Raw genomic sequence first — 16,979 nt, 5'->3', positions numbered from 1 at the left:
CCACAATTACAAGCGAAAGAAAACCTCTTTCCTATTAAAAAAGAATATCTAGCCTCAGATATTTTGCTATAACAAACAGCAAGAAAGCAGTCTAAGACAATAGGATATTCCTCAGACTTGACCACTTCCACCAGCATTGGGCCATCAATTATCACTCTATGCAACAAATGGTTTCCGTTACCTCTGCTTCACTCTATTTGCTCTCATTTAGTCCTGTTTGGGGAATTAAAAAAAAAAAGGAAACAAAAATCATACAACTTGAGATACATGAGAATATTGTATGAAATAGTGAACATCTTGAGCATTTTAAGAAATTAAGTTAAAATATGAAGTCATCTTTTATCTCTGAAGAAAGTGGTTTTTATTCCTTTCTTGCCCACATGGAAATGATTTTTTTAAGTCCATGCTAGATATACAGACCTAAAGAATATATCTATATCTTCTGCTTTTATTCCATGGAGTCAGAGTAAGGACTATTTACAAAAGAAATCAGCAGCTATGTGAATGCTTTCCATTTTAACTGCACTCTGTGGTGCTATAAACCCTTTGATTGTTTTGTCTCCAGCTGAAATGTCTTAAACAAAAACAGAGTTTTCTAATTAATTCACTGGAGACTTATAAGGACATGCTAGAGATAATTCGCTCTTGTTTTGTCATTTAAAAATATTTAAACAAGAGATTTTTAGATAGGGAGTGATTGGGTCTTAATTGATTTTTTTTTTTTTGGGGGGGGGGGTTGGTTGTGGGCCTGAACTCTGGGCCTGGCACTGTCCCTCAGCTCTTCAGCTCAAGGCTAGCACTCTACCACTTGAGCCACAGCGCCACTTCTGGCTTTTTCTGCTAATGTGATGCTGAGGAATTGAACCCAGGACCATGAATGCAAGGCAAGCACTCTATCACTGAGCCATCTTCCTGGCCCTCTTACTTGTTTTTTAAAGTTTTATTTTGGATTTTTTTTTTCCTGATAGCTATAGCTGAAATATTAAATCACTAAAAGGTAGGTTGGATATGGCTTTAACTAATTTTCCTTTATTAAATATCACATTCTAAGCTGGGAATGTGGCTTAGTAGTAGAGTGCTTACCTAGCATGCATGAGGCCCTGGGTTTAATTCTTCAGTACCACATAAACAGAAAAAGTTGGAAGTAGTGTTGTGGCTCAAGTGGAAGAGTGCTGAGTTCAAGCCCCAGGACTGGCAAAAAAAAAAAAAGAATATTTATACACACACACGCACACACACACACACACACACACACACACACATATCACATTCCACTTTCTGATGGCAGATACATAAAGCAGTTGAGAAAGCTTGCCAGTGTTCAGTGAGGGAAAGCTAACTCTTGACTAGTACTTGAATTTTCCACATATTTTAATTTTTGGGGGGGTGGGGTCGGGTCGTAGGGCTTGAACTCTGGGCCTGGGCACTGTCCCTCAGCTCTTCAGCTCAAGGCTAGTGTTCTACCACTTGAGCCACAGCGCCACTTCCGGCTTTTTTCTTTTTGCTTATGTGATGCTGAGGAATCGAACCCAGGGCCTCATGCATCCAAGGCAAGCACTCTAACACTGAGCCACCTTCCCAGCCCTGCCACATATTTTAAAGAGACCACATTTTAAGTTTTGCCTTTAAATTAGAAAAGATAGATGACTGAACATATACTTTATACCAATAAATCTATCCAGTTTAGACATTTGGGAAGTTGGTCATCTATATCATATCACTTAAATTTATCATGAAATGTACTGATTATCTTGGACAAACATTTCTGGTCAGTACTGAATTTGAAAGTCAAGGCTCTACAGCCCTACAGAGGCTCTCAGCCCTTTTGGCTTTATATAGTTTTCAAATCAAGTCTTAATTTTATGCTCAGGCCAGACTGGACTGCAATCCTATGTATTCTTTGCACATAGCTGGAATCACAGGTGTATACCACCATGGCCAGCTTTTGTGTTGGTTGAGAGAGAGTTCTCAGTAACTTTTTACCAAGGCTGGACTCAAACATAAATTCTCCTAATCGCCTTCTCCTGAGTAACTATGATTATAGATGTGGTCCACTGCACCCAAGCAAGGAAAGCATTTTTGGAAACCTAAGGTTAGATAATGAATTGAAGCTTCTTGGAAAAGTGTAAAATAACATGGAAATCTAAACTGTTAATGATGAGGCTATGCAAAATATGGAATTCCAATTGCAATTCTCCTAAATCCCCAGGTGGCAAGAAGAATATGAGCTGGCTCTGAAACGTGACTTTATTCATAAGGATCCAGCATATTTGTTTGAGACTCATGAAAATTTTAGTTGAATTCCAAGTTTAACATAATGTCATTAGTTACAAAAATGGCGATTCTATATTTTTAGGAAACAGAATCTTAGGCATGGCAAGAAAAGTATCAACTTTCTGGTCTCCAAATATTTTTGTCTTATTGGTATATGAGTATATATTTCCATAGATAAGAATACCACAATCATGTTCATAATTTAGTCCTCAAGTACCTTTTCAGTCAGACACTATCGTTTCCATTATATAGATAGACCACCAAAGGTAAATAGATACAAGTGGGTTTGCTCCCCAAGAATCAAAACTGAGGCTTTATCTCCAAGTCCAATATAGCTTCAAGTTCAAATGAAAATATTCTATTAGAAATAGCATACCTGAGTAGTGGTTCTCAATGCATGGCATGTGCTCCATGATTTCTGCATTTCATGATAATCTGTTAGGAGTTCAAATTCTCTGATACCTACCCAGACCCTCTGGCCAGAAACTTTTGGGAACGGGGCCCAGGAATTTATTTTAGCAAGTCCTCCAGTAAAAAGCAAAAGGACCCTAAAGTTTGAAAACCCCAGTTGTATAGTCTCAGTTTTCTCTGGCTCAATTAAAATGTCTCGTTCAGTGCAATCCCACAATACTATTCGGTTTGAGAAATGATTAGGTACATAAAAAGATGCAACATTCATCTGGACACTGACCACACAGCCATCACAGTAAATAAGTAGATGGGTCTCAGCACTGAGCACTGAGGCATGGAGAGGTCAAGTCATCCAAGGCGGAGGTAGTCAGGTTTGAGAACTTAAACATTTAAGAACTGCCTATGTCAGAGGACCTTGTGCATTGAACAAATACTGCTCAAGGGCACGCTGCCCAGTGCTGAGAGAAATACGCAAAGACATACCTGGGTTGACTCTCAGCCAGTTGATTAACGAAAACTAACTTCCATTGTGGAGGGGAAGGGGAAGGCACATTGTTTCTGCAAGCCAAATATAAATCTGTGACCTTACAAATTAAAATATTTCCTTCAATTTTCCACTTTCCTGAACTAATCTTCTGCCTCAGGCTTACATGGACCTAAAGAAAAAAATTCAGCAAGATGATTATGTTGCAAACATTTATGAAGTAGGTAGCAACATATAAAGACTCTAATGGATTTTTTTTTCCATGCTATTCATCCCCTCCACCAACCCCTTGCTGCCAGCAGTGCTATATTTTTATTTCATTGTTGCCAAGTGTTAACACTCCATAATCTTCATGTTCCAAAAAAAATTGTTTAACCTAGGAGAGCAAAGGCAGAAACACTTCTTGGGTGGGGAGTGGGGGGAGTGGGGAGGTGTTTATTTATGTGGAAATAGGGCCATAAATAGCAAGGGAGAAAATCTTCACTAGCCCCCTACTATTATCCTTATTTGAATTTTACTTAGATAACTACCACAATAATCCTTTTAAAAACCTCAGATAAAGGATGTAGGGTAAATGAAAGTCATACGATATTGATGGAAATGTAAACTAGTGCAACCACTACGGCCATCAGTATGGAGATTCTTCAGAAAATGAAAATATACACCTATCTTTTAACTCCACTTTACTACTACGCTTGTCCATGTATCTGCGGAAGTATGAATTGATATATGAGAGTGATACCTACATACCCATGTTTATTGAAGTTCTGGTCATAATAACCAATCTGGAATCTGGTGAGGTGCCCAGCAATTGATTAATGGATAAAGAAAATGATACATGAAATATTACTCAGTTATAGAGAAAAATTAAATCATTATTTGCAGCGAACTGGAGGTCATCATGTTGAACAAGATAAGCCAAATTCAAAAAGCTAAATGCATACTTTTGCTTATTTCTAGAATATATACCTAAAATGTATACATCCATATACAGATAGGTAATTTATACACCCATAGATAGATGTCTATATATATGATTTACATATGCACATATATAACATAATTTTGACTGTGGGGCTATGAAAAAGACGAGTGGGAGAGGAAAAGAGAAACATGAAGAATGAATAATAACAGAATACCTTGAGTTTATTTATGAAGATGCACAAGGAAATTCATTTAAAGCCAAAGAAAAAGCTAGGTGCTAGTGAGTCACACCTGTAATCCTAGCAACTCAGGAGGCTGAGATCTGAGGATCACAGTTCAGAGCCAGTCCAGGCAGGATCAAGATTCATATCTCCACTTAGTCACAGGAAAAGCCAGAAGTGGCCCAGGGGCTCAAGTAGTAAAGTGCTAGCCTTGAGCAAAAAGAGCCCAGGAACAGCTCCCAGGCCCAAAGTTTTCAAGCCCCAGGACTGAAAGGAGGAGGAGGAAGAGGAGGAGGAGGAGGAGCAGGAGGAGGAGGAGCAGGAGGAGGAGGAGGAGAAAGCTAGCTGAAAAACAGTAGAGGATAAAGGAAATGGAGAAAAGGTCTAGACTTACTAAAATTTATATAATACATGGGAAATACTATGGTGAAACTCCTTTTTACAAGTAGCGTATGCTAAAATACACACACACATATGGCAGGAAAGTAAATAAGTTTTGTTGGGGGCAGATACAAGCAGAAGCAAGGAAGACAGAGAGAACAAAAGAAGAATATTGTCAAACAGCCTTACATATATGTACATGTGAAAATATAACAATGGAACACACTTAACTTGTTTTAATGAGTGAGAGAGATGAGAATGACGGAGAGGGTGAGTTTGATGAGGTACATAAAATTCATCTGTGGAAATGTCATAATAAAACCCCTTGCCCATTGACGGTATGCTAATGAAAGATTTTTAATCATTAAATAAACTTCTCATCAAACTTAAAACTGTATCATGTCTTCAAGCCCTGCGGGAACCATCTCGGGTTCTCTCTCATTCCCCCCTCAGTCAATGCCGTTCCTTTAACCAGTCAAGCTAGATACCATCAGGCTGTTGGCAGTTTTTCTTTCCTCTTGCTCAGTACTCTTCTCAGATATTTACAAGATTTACTCCTTAACTTGACTCTGGATCGATTCAAATACCTCCTCTTCAAAGAGACCATCCCTGAACAACCTTTAAAATAAAACTTTCACCTGGGGTGGGGGGAGAGAGAGAAAGGGTGACAGTGATCAAGATTTATTGTACCCATAAACTGACCTATGAAGTTAAAACCCCTTTGTCCAACTCTTTAAGGATAATTTCTAAAAGAATAGCTTAAAAAATATTTTAAGTAAAATAAAAATTTTACCCTATTACCATCTATCCCAAACCTATGATTTGCTTGTTATTCAAAGGACTTTTCTTTGGCATACGTTATGCATTCATTTCCTTTTCATTATCTGCATTCTTCCATGGGAATTTAAGCTCCCCAAGAGCCATTGCTTTGCCTGATGCTCTACTGTTTCTCCAACACCTGGGACAGAGCCTGTTAAGTTGTGGTCAACTGTTGTTAATTTTATTTAACATCTTTCTTCATTTGTTTTAACACATAGTATGCTGCAGAACAATCAGCTAAGACAGGTACCCACAGAAGCGCTACAGAACTTACGAAGCCTTCAATCACTGTAAGTATAGTAATAATTGCAAAAACATAGTCAAATCCAATTCAGGAAGATCTCTGAGATGTACATTTGACTGCTTTACTTTGACGTGTGACAAGGGTGATAGCTAAATAGTCAGTGAGAGTCCATGAGTTCAGTAATGCCTCATATTCTCCTAAAACACTGTGAGTGTGGAGGCCCAGTATGTAAGTTCAGAGTTGTAAGGCAGATATTTCATTATAACACCTTCAACCAAAAACCTCAGAAATGTTCATGTCTCAGGATAAATTATCTACTTCACAGTCTTGCCTTTCATTCCCCTTCATACTCTTGTTTTGAATTCAATCAGAAATACTACTTTCTTTCTTAAGATAGAAAATTAGATGGCCCAATCTAGACATGTTGATGTCTTCCATTTCTTTAGCTTTAAAATAGTTTGAGCTGCTTTGTAACTGAATATTTCAAAGGAGAAGAAAATTTAGGCTTTTTTTCCTGCATTCTAGCAGTTAGCAATTGGAAAATGAAATTTAAATAATAATACCCTTTTTAAAAGCATCAGAAATGAAAAGATTGGCAAAATGTGTTGGTTCATGCATGTTATATCTCAGCTATTCATGTGGCACAGAACCAGAGCATCTTGGTTCCAGACTAACTGGAGCAAAAAGTTTGATAAGACTTTATTTCAACCAACAAACGTTAAGCATGGTGGGGTGTGCTTGTCATTGTAGCTTTATGAGAAGCATAAGTAGAAGAATCATAGCCCAGACTAGCCCAGGCTTAAGCATGAGACTCTGTCTGAAAAACAAATAAGGCTAAATGGGTCAAGGCTGTGATTCAAGTAGTAGTGTGCTTGCTAACCCAGGAAGTACAAGGCCTTGAGTTCCTACTTCAGGATTGCAAAACTACTTTTTAAGAATAAAAATATTTAGAGTAATCACAGTCCAACAAAATGAATACCAAGAACTGGTACTTGAAAAGTGTAGGAGAAGGTCAAAGGGAGGGAGCTAGAGAAGGAAGTGAGGAAAGAGAAAGAGGAGAATGTAGTAGTAATATTCAATGCATGTCCTATGAAATTAAGAATAATTGGGGGGTTGGTTTAGGAGGGAAGAGGGTAATGGTGAAATCAGTGACACAAAGCAGGATGCATTGTATTGATAAATTGACTTGTTGAATGGTAGCTACTTTGTACAACTACTTAAAGATAATAAAAATATATTTTTAAAAACAAAAAACAGAGTTAAATAAAAAAGACATATGTGTCCCATACACTGTCAAACATGCCAATACAAATTCAAAAAATCAAAATGAATTGTTAAAAAAAAAATGCGTTCTTGCCTAGGAAAACAATATTCATAAGATTACATTTTCCTTAAATCTATCCATAGATTCAATTTAACTCCAATCAAAAACCTGGCAGGTATGGCAGAATTTAGGAAGGTGATTTGGAAATTTATATAGAAGCATGAATAACCTAGAATAGCCAAAAATAACTATGAAAAAGTGAACCAAAACTGGAGGACTTAGAGTATTTGCTTTCAAGACTTAGATAATCACCCTTTTAACAACACACACACACACAAACATTCTCAGTGGGATTGGTGTCTCTACTCCAAATCTACACCTTTTCCATCAGGAGTTTCCCCTCTCCCATGTACTGAGTTAAAAAAAAAAAAATCACAGAGACAGACGCTGGTGGCTCATGCCTGTAATCCTAGCTACTCAGGATGCTCCATGAGACTCTTATCTCCAGTAACCAACAGAAAACCAGAAGTGGTGCTGTGGCTCCAGTGGTAGAGTGCTTGTCTTGAGTTGAAGAACCCAGAGCCATAGTTCAAGCCCCATGACCGACCAAAAAAACAAACAACAAACAAACAAATCACAGAATAAATACAAATAAGTATTCTTCACTCAAAAGAACATTCTCACCAGCTAGATGTTTTGGAACTTGGATTGTAAGCAACTGTTTTCCATGATTTCTAGGCAAGTATATGGCACCACTATTTCATAAATCATCCACTCATCAGAATAGATGCTTGCAATACATTGTATGATTTCTGATACATAGATGTGTAATGTAGTCTATAATTTCACTTCCTCCCGAATACCTCACCTATATCACAAAATACTGCTTTCTGTTCTTAAATAAAGGAGGAAAATAAATGCACAAAAAGGCAAATGAGCATTGCAGGCTATCGTTGAAAACATTCATAAGAAATCTATTGGTTAATAATTACATATTGTTTGCTTAATGCCTTTTTACTGAGGTGATACCAGAGAAAAGGAGAACGTGAGATTTGGAGATACTTTCATCCTTTGATCTTTTTTTTTCTTTCTTTCTTTCTTCGAATGAAAGAAAATCTGGGCTTGAGATCATTTGGAGCATTTTACTTACTCCAGTCAAACAAAGTGACTTCCTAGGTTTTCAGCAGCCTATAGATAAACATGCCCACAAAGGCCCCTTTGTGGCATGGGATGGGCCTGTCGCATTTCCTTAATGACAGGACACTATGGCTCCTCTTTTGTTGCTCAATCCTCTACCTGAAGGAAAGAAGCAGCAGCTGAAAAGCCAAAGCAGACTCTGCTCGGACTGTCTATAAGGGCACAGGGATCTGATGGCTAAATTGAAATCAAGATAATGACGGTGCCCAATAGGAACTTTAAACAGCTGCAAGGCAGCAGCAGATAGAAGGATAAGGGTTGGTAACTAAAAGCCCCTATCGGCTGAAAGAAGATCACAAACAGAAGTGAACTCTTTGAGAAAGAGAAAACCATGAATCTTTTGTTCACTTGAACTGGGTGGTGCCTCTCGATACAGGGGTCAGATTTAGTTTCTTGCCATCTAGATATTCGCTGTTCACCAGGTGTCCCTGGGTGTCTGGTTCACGAAAAAAGAGAATTTATGTGTTGAATCCTTATAAATACATTATATGTATGTATGTATGTGTGTGTGTGTGTGTGTGTGTGTGGTATGTGTGTATGTGTGTGTATGTGTGTGTATGTGTGTGTGTGTTCCTTGTGAGAAGGTCAAGGGAGAATATTTGAGGATGACATTTGCTGTGTCTAGTAAGAAGTATCTAGGCAGATACTCGGGCAGCAGTTCACAGTGCACTGTCTTAGCTGAGTGATGGAATGTTGATCTTGGTGCCTGTGCCCCAAGCACAGATAACCATTGTGCAGAATGAGGCACTGGCAAAAACGTTGTGCTGAACTGCCACTTTTTCACACTCATATTTTTTGTGATGCTTTGACACAAAAAAATAAAATCTATCAGAAAGCGTGTTAAACATAGGCTGAACAACCAACTCCATAGACCATATTGTCCCCACAGAAGGTGCCCTTGTCTCAAGCACATCAAACCAGCTTTTAGCTGGGCAGGGCTGGGGGACATGGGAGAGTAAGCCCCTTTACAGTTTTACTGTTATCCTGGGCTTAAAGCCTTCCATTGTATTTCTCCTGTTCCCTTTAAGTGGTTCCAAAGTGAAAACATTCGTGTTGAGTTTAATAGTCTTTGCAAACCTGCAGACTTTATCCATTCTCCATTCATGTTCCAAGCCATTAGCCCAGAACACAAAGGCATTAGTTTTTTGCTGCTTCTGAATCATTAAGAGTAATGACATGACAAGGGTTTGAGACTCAGTTTCCTCCGAGCTGCCAAGACCCGGGAGGCCTCCATTCAGCCACCATTCCCTTTTTGGCTAAGAGTCAGCCCTTAGAGAGACACTTTGCCCTGTACTACATGGTTCCTTCACTTTTTTCCTCTCTCTTGAATTCTCTCTCTTGAATCCTTATTTTCTAATGCTTTATTTCATTGTATTATACATTTGCTCTCTAAGAAGTACCCCATACCAGCCAGGGTCTTTTAAGCTCATCATCTCTATGTATACCTAGCCTTGTAACCTCCAGTGGAGCTTCTGTGTTAGCGTCAAGTAAACATCTGGAGAGGCCTAAAGCCTAGGCTGAACCCCAGAACAATTAAATCTCAGGCTATTTTCAAACTAGTATTCCTGTATCATTAAATGTTTCTTAAAGTGTAGATTAGGAAATCAAGCACCCTACCCGGTTCCCTCTGATGGTCTGCAAACTGTTTGACAATTCTTTTTAAACTTGAAATAACAACAAAATCCACACTTTGCAGCCTAGCAGGAGCTAATATTGCTCTTGAGCTATAAATGTCAGGCCTTGTGTTTAATAGAAACAGTACACATCTGCCTCTTAATTCTACTGACAATCTCGGATTGATAAAGTTAAGAGACCATATGGTAGACTACCAGGTGATTCAGATGTGGTCCACAGACCACCTGAGCTATGCCAAACTTTGGACTTCAACTCAAGTTCCAACATGTTCTTACTCAATTAAGAGTCTTCATTTTAATCAAACCTTACATGATTCATATGCAAAAACACTTCAGAAATGGATATTTTCAGTATTCTGTGGCACTGACCAACTGGCTTACAAATTTTAAAAAAGTCTATTGAAATAGGTCATTTGAACTCTCTGCCCCACCCATGTAGATTTGGCTTCATTGAATGAAGCTAAGAAACTTGATATATTGCGATTAGTAACATTGCTGTGAAAAAGAGACAAACTTTACTCAAGTTGCAAGGGATCTAGTTTTCCATTTGCCCCACATAAACAAAAAAAAAGCCTTGTACATAATGAAAACACATAGATACACTTGTGTTCTTTTAACTGTGTCCGGATGCTTACAAATTGCTCAGCTAAAAAGGAAGGACACAGGACCCTGTGCCAGAGCCTGGCCCTGTACAATATTTGCATTTGGCTTCTGACATGTCAATGACTGCCCAGACACCGAGTGGATTTTTGTAATGTAATTAAATATAACCCAATTTCCTTTCTGTTTTTTTGGAAAGGAATAGAAATGTAATCAGAATTCACAGTGAGTTGTATTTCACCAAGAAACATTTGGCATGGTAGACATTTAAGGACTAGAGTCAGATTGCAGTGATTTGATGCAAACTCAAAACTTAACTGTCTCACGCCCTCTTACCTCTGTATTAATGGTTAAGAAACTGAGATATGAAAAAAATCACTGCCTCATTTGCAATGGTCATTAATGGATTTCAAGCATCTCACTGTCATATATAGAATTCCAGATAAACAAAGAGAATTGCATATCCATGTTTAGCCAACTAATCAAAGAGAATTGCATATCCATGTTTAGCCAACTAATCAAAGTATTATTTAGTACAAGTATGACTTAGCAGTTATTATTTCATCCCAGAGCTGCATTAGTGAAGCTAATATGTATAGTCACAAAGATTGGTAAGTAGAAAATGGAAAATGAATAAAACATCATTATTTCTCTATTCTTCAATTAGCTGATATTCATCTTCAGGATATAGGATTCTATTTAAAATGCCAGTTGAATATATAATTCCTATCTAATGCAGGACCTGCCCATATATCCTTGTAATATTATTTACAAGGTTACAAATTCCACCCATGGACCCTGTGAAATCATATAAATCATTTCATCCAGTCTCTTCATAATGGGTTTCTGTTCACCGTCATCAAGGAAAGTAGAGAGTAAGCAAGATTAAGAGGTGAAGAGGAAGAGGCGGGGCCCAGTCTCAGCAGGAATAAGGCAAGTTTAGGACCAGCAGCCAGTTTCTCCTATTAATATGCAGAAGCTTATTGGGTTTCAGGCCCTGGATTCAGAAGGGGAAGGAAGTAGCAAAACACAAAGACGAAGAAGCAGACAAAAAAAAGAAAAGATGAGATCACAGCAATGGTGAGATTAAAGGATCCAAAGGTTTTAAAACACAAGAAATAGGTAACGTATTAGTAACATTATTCCACATATTAAAATAGTCTCCGGGGAGAGAGGTCACAAGCATACATATATAATAAAAAAAATACATTGTGGTATTCATTTGTTTTCTTTCTAAAGTGTGCCAATATATATTAGGTATAACACATTGGGATAGAGATTGGAGTGAAGCGCTCTAGAAGGCATGGAGCTTATTATTGCAGATTATTTCATAGGACCAGATACAAATCAGCACAAATCAGTGAATCCTCACCAGGAAGAAAAGTTTTGGCCATTACCTCTCCATTTGAGCATTAGAGGGACCCAGCAACTCAGAAGGTGCAGATAGAAGGACCACAGTTCTAAGTCAGCCTGGGAAAAAGGTCAGTGAGACTTGTCTCAAAAATGAGCAAGGCCCCAGGCAACTGTGCAGCCATTTACAATCCTAGCTACACAATACGCTGAGATCTGAAGGTCGAGGTTCTGAGCCAACTCGGGCAGAAAAGTCTGTTCATAACCAGAAAACCAGAAGTGGTTCTATGGCTCAAAGTGATAGAGTGCTAGCCTTGAGTGAAAAAGCTCAGGGATAATGCCTAGGCCCTGAGTTCAAACCCATGACCAAAAACAAAAACAACAATAAAAAAAGGACAGGTGTGGTAGTGCACAACTGTAATCTCAACAAATCATGAGGCAAAGGTAGGAACATTATCATCATCTGAGGCTGATCTGGGTAAAATTACAAAACCCTAACTGAGAAACAACAGGAGCAAAAAGAAAGAAAAAGAAGAAAGGGGGGGAGGGAGGGAGGAAAGGGAGAGAAGGGAGGAAGGAAAGAAGGAAGGAAGGAAGGAAGAAAGGAAGGAAGGAAGGAAGGAAGAAAGGAAGGAAGGAAGGGAGGAAGGAAGAAAGGAAGGAAGGAAGAAAGAAAGGAAGGAAGGGAGGAAGGAACGGAGGGAGGGAGGGAGAGAGGGAGGAAGGAAGGAAGGAAGGAAGGAAGGAAAAGCTGGAAGAGTGATGGGGAAGAGCAGATAATAAGTTTAGTCTTGAATGTTGTGTTTGAGCCGGAACAGTTACATGGAGATAACACATAGTTTGAAATCCATATCTGCACTTAAAAAAAAAAATACGGTTGGATGTGGTGGCACAAGCCTATAATCCCAGCATTCTGGAAGTGGAGGCAGGAGGATTGAGAATTCTGTGCCAACCTAGGCAACATAGTAATATCTGTTTGGAAAAAGTAAATAAAAGATTTTTTAAAAAAAACTAAATAAATAACTCCTACATTAGATCTCCTTCCATGCATTGCTCTCCACCAAACACCTCATCATAATTATATATTTGTCCGGTTACACTGTTTTTGTTAATGTTCTCCATAAGATTTAGGTCTGGGAGCAGCCTGGTTTACTGCTGGCTTTCCAGCACTAGGTATAGTTCCTAGGATAAAGTCAGCCCCAAGCAGTACTTGTTAAACTGAACTGAACACTCAAACCCAATGTTGTGCTCTAGACAGCCATTCTGATCATCTCATCTTCCCATTTGACCTATAATCCACACTCATTCATTTCCCTGTCTCCAAACTCTAATCTGTAGAGCCTGGCTTTTCCCACATCTTTCCTGGGTGGAGAGTTGAACCTAGTGGTTTCTTCAAAGATTTGGGAGTTGATTTATCGACTGGAATTAGTTTTCCTCTTGTCTCAGCTAAGAAATGCCCCTTCAAAGGATGATTCGGAGAAGAGCCTGGTATGACATCTTGAAAGGTAGATGAGATTTAGAAAAAGGAATGCTTCTGAACAGAAAGCCCAGAATGAGCTAGAAAAGAGAGTTGACTGGGCTGAAGAAAGAAAAGTTTGGCCAGATAAAGTGAATAGAAAGTCTTCCATATCAGAATGGGAAACTTAGGTTTGAAAGGAGCAGTAATGTGGAAAGAACTATTGATGCCTAGCAGAGAAAGGACATAGCGTGAAATATTAGGGAGATTAATCTGGCAGCAGCCTACAGAATTAATTGACAAGATAAGAGATCAAAGGCAAAAGAACCAGTTCAGAGGGTGTTACAGCAACGCAGGTGTGAAGAGATAAGAGACTTAGTCAGATAGTCAAAATGGATGGTCTCAAAAATGAAGATAAATGGAGAGAACTTGGTGAATAATTGGCTGGAAAGCAACAGAAGATTCAAAATTGATCCCTAGGTTTCAAACCATGTTGGTGCCTAGAGATCTATGATATCACTAATAAAGATAGGATCTTTGGGCTGGGAAGGTGGCTCAGTGGTAGAGCGCTTGCCTTGCATGCCTGAGGCCCTGGGTTCGATTCCTCAGCACCACATAAGCAGAAAGAAAACAGCCGGAAGTAGAGCTGTGGCTCAAGTGGTAGAGTGCTAGCCTTGAGGTGAAGAGCTGAGGGACAGCGCTCAGGCCCAGAGTTCAGGCCCCACAACCGGACCCAAAAAAAAAAAAAAAAAAGATAGTATCTTTGCTGTCTATCAAGAAAAAATGAAACACAAGAATTCCTGCTTCTGCCTGGCTCTGGTGGCTTACACCTGTAATCCTAGCAACTCAGGAGGCTGAGGTTTGAGGATTGCGGTTTGAAGCCAGCCTAGGCAGGAAAGTTTATGAGACTCCTACCTCCAAAAAACTACTCAGAAAAAGCTGGCAGTGGCGATGTGGCTCAAGTGCCAAGTGCTAACCTTGAGTACAAAGAAGCCATGAGTTCAAGCCCCAGGACTGACAAAAACAAAATTACTGCCTTTGTTATTTTTGATGTAGATTGTCTTTTGGTTACAAAATGCACAGCGGTCAGACAGTTGTGACCTCCAGGAAACTAAGCAACTTAATATAACTTAAAATAATTAATTTCTCATATATGTGTGTGTCTTCATTGGAGTGTCACAATCCTTAATGATGCCAGGAAAATACAGATTTGTTTCCCTTGAACACTCTTCATCCATCTCATAGTCAAGACTGCTGGTCAGTCTCCAAATTCTCACACTATTCTTACATTTCAACACATCTGTGGATTATCTCACCCCAAATGCAGAGGTCAAAAAAGAATTGTTATCTTTTCTTAGGTCTAAAGTTTTTTTTTTTCTGGAAGCCACATTAGGTTTACCGGCAAGTTCAAGGGAAAAAAAGAAATCAGCAGAAATTGCCCATCTAAGAAATAATGGTCTTTATGAATATGAATTCATATGCTTAGCTATCTTCCGAAGATATATAACATGTTTCATATTTGTGGGAGATTCATGTGAGATGAAACTTCACATTGTGGTAACACCATAAATATTTAAAAACCGTAGCCTCCACAACAAAAATTCCTCGCATATTATTATGGAGCACTCATTGAAATCAATATTCAATTTACAAGAGTTCAGAGAGGTAAAAGTCTCCCCGATGATACTATTGTAATGCTCTTGTAGCTAATTTGGCTCAATGATACAGTGATTCTAGTGCCATAAATTTGCAAAACAGTAAAAAAAATTCAATGTATATCGTACAAAATTGAGAACAGTGAAGAGCTGAGAGGGATGGGTGAGAAAGTTGAAAGTGTGACACTGATATAGACCCATTGTACTTATAAGTTGCTTTCTTGAATGGCAATTCCTTTGTACAACTACTGAAAGTTAATTTTTAAAAAAGAAAGAGGAAGGAAGGAAGGAAGGAAGGAAGGAAAAAAAATACTGCTGTGCTGTGTTCTCTGTGTGTGTGTGTGTGTGTGTGTGTGTGTGTGTGTGTGTGTGTGTGTGTGTGTGTGTTACCTTCCACAAAATGATGGTCTGAGATGGCACTGCACTGGGTTATCATGAAGAACTTTCAATCACACACACCTGTACAGAGTCAAGAATCACCTTGAGAGTTCTTTCTTTAAGAGCAGAGTTGGGCTGAGAAGGTGGCTTAGTGGTAGAGCTCTTGCCTTGCATGCCTGAGGCCCTGGGTTCGATTTCTCAGCACCACCTAAGCAGAAAAAGCCAGAAGTGATGCTGTAGCTCAAGTGGTAAAGTTCTAGCCTTGAGCTGAAGAGCTGAGGGACAGTGTCCAGGCCCAGAGTTCAGGCCCCACGACTGGTAAAAAGTAAAAAGAGCAGAGTACCTTACTGAAAGACAGAAGAAGCTTTAAAAGTATTTGAAGTAAAAGAAAAAGGATAGGCATTATTATGTAAGAAACAAGCCAGAAATTTGAATATGAACATTCTGTCCTAAAAAAAAATTCAAAAGAGTGAAGTTTTATCCTAACAGAGAATTTGTGTGTTTTGCTGAATAGTGTCATAGATGTTTTCTTCAGAGAATTTATATAGTTGGTTGAATGTGTTATACATAGATTGGGAACTAGATGCTTTTAATTTATTAAAAAGGTGAAATAATAATTGCAAATACGTTTATGTCATAACATTTACAAATGAATCCATTTGCTGTAATCTCCCAGCTATCATGATTTCTTCAAATGGTTTCACAAATCAGGGCTGGGAAGGTGGCTCAGTGGTAGAGCGCTTGCCTTGCATGCATTGAGGCCCTGGGTTCGATTCCTCAGCACCACATAAGCAGAAAAAAATAAAAAGCCGAAAGTGGCTCTGTGACTCAAGTGGTAGAATGCTATCCTTGAGCTGAAGAGCTGAGGGACAGCGCCCAGGCCCAGAGTTCAGGCCCCACAACTGGACCCCCCCCCAAAAAAATTTGTAAAACTGCATGATCTGGCCATTTCTCTAAAACTTAGGAAGAAAAATATTCACCAAAATATAAAAGAAGAGTGTCAGGCATGAAAATGTTGGATCTTATAATTGTGTTTGATACACAAATCCCCATAAGCTATATAATGCAGCTGCAACATTCTCCACACTTTTGGATTTTTTTCCCTCCCAGTCATCTATGTTAATAATTGACATTATTACAGGCATCTCAGTGTAGAATTAGCCAAGATCAATGGCTTATCTTTTGACTAACGCTTTCTTCCTTGTAGTTAATGGCTCATCAAAGACATGCTCAAACAAAGGTATAAGTTTATGTGATACATTAGCAAGGTGTTATATGCAAGATATATAAAGGACCATTTTCTGGAACGATAGCAAGAATGATCTCATAAAGTCTCTGATCCCTACAATAATGTCATTTATTCTTTGAAAACAGAAAAAAATGTTTCGTCTAAAAGAGGACATTTTCAGTTAATCTTTCAGACATAAAAACAGTAAAGATAAAACTTACAGAGAAGGAAAGTGAACTTTTTTGCCACTGCCCATACAGAAGAGATTACATTTTTATCTGTTATCTTGTAGCAATCTGTGCCATAAAACACACCAACATTACTGAACTGCATTGATGCAGTTATGCCTTTTTTAATTTTGCATAAGACTGAGTCACCTTCATCCCTGTTCTAGAATAGTCTCCATTTGTCTGATACCTAGGCCAGAAAGCTCAAGCACCATAACTTCTTTGACTCCCT

The 16,979-nt window shown here is 38.7% G+C and overlaps 1 protein-coding gene across 3 annotated transcripts in view; it reads left to right on the top strand.

Annotated features, from left to right (window-relative positions):
* Lgr5 (leucine rich repeat containing G protein-coupled receptor 5) overlaps positions 1-16,979 on the top strand; it is a 121,471-nt gene that overhangs the window by 69,928 nt on the left and 34,564 nt on the right. For all 3 annotated transcript variants that reach the window (XM_042698804.1, XM_042698805.1, XM_042698803.1), the window contains one exon: positions 5,733-5,804. In XM_042698804.1, the coding sequence (XP_042554738.1) occupies positions 5,733-5,804 (72 nt within the window). The remainder of the gene's footprint in view (positions 1-5,732; positions 5,805-16,979) is intronic.

This window comes from Dipodomys spectabilis, unplaced genomic scaffold, assembly GCF_019054845.1.
Source record: "Dipodomys spectabilis isolate Male_0828 unplaced genomic scaffold, ASM1905484v1 ptg000234l, whole genome shotgun sequence".
NCBI lineage: Eukaryota > Metazoa > Chordata > Mammalia > Rodentia > Heteromyidae > Dipodomys > Dipodomys spectabilis.
The sequence above is the reverse complement of the archived record's forward strand: the minus strand, read 5'-3'. Positions and strand labels throughout refer to the sequence as shown.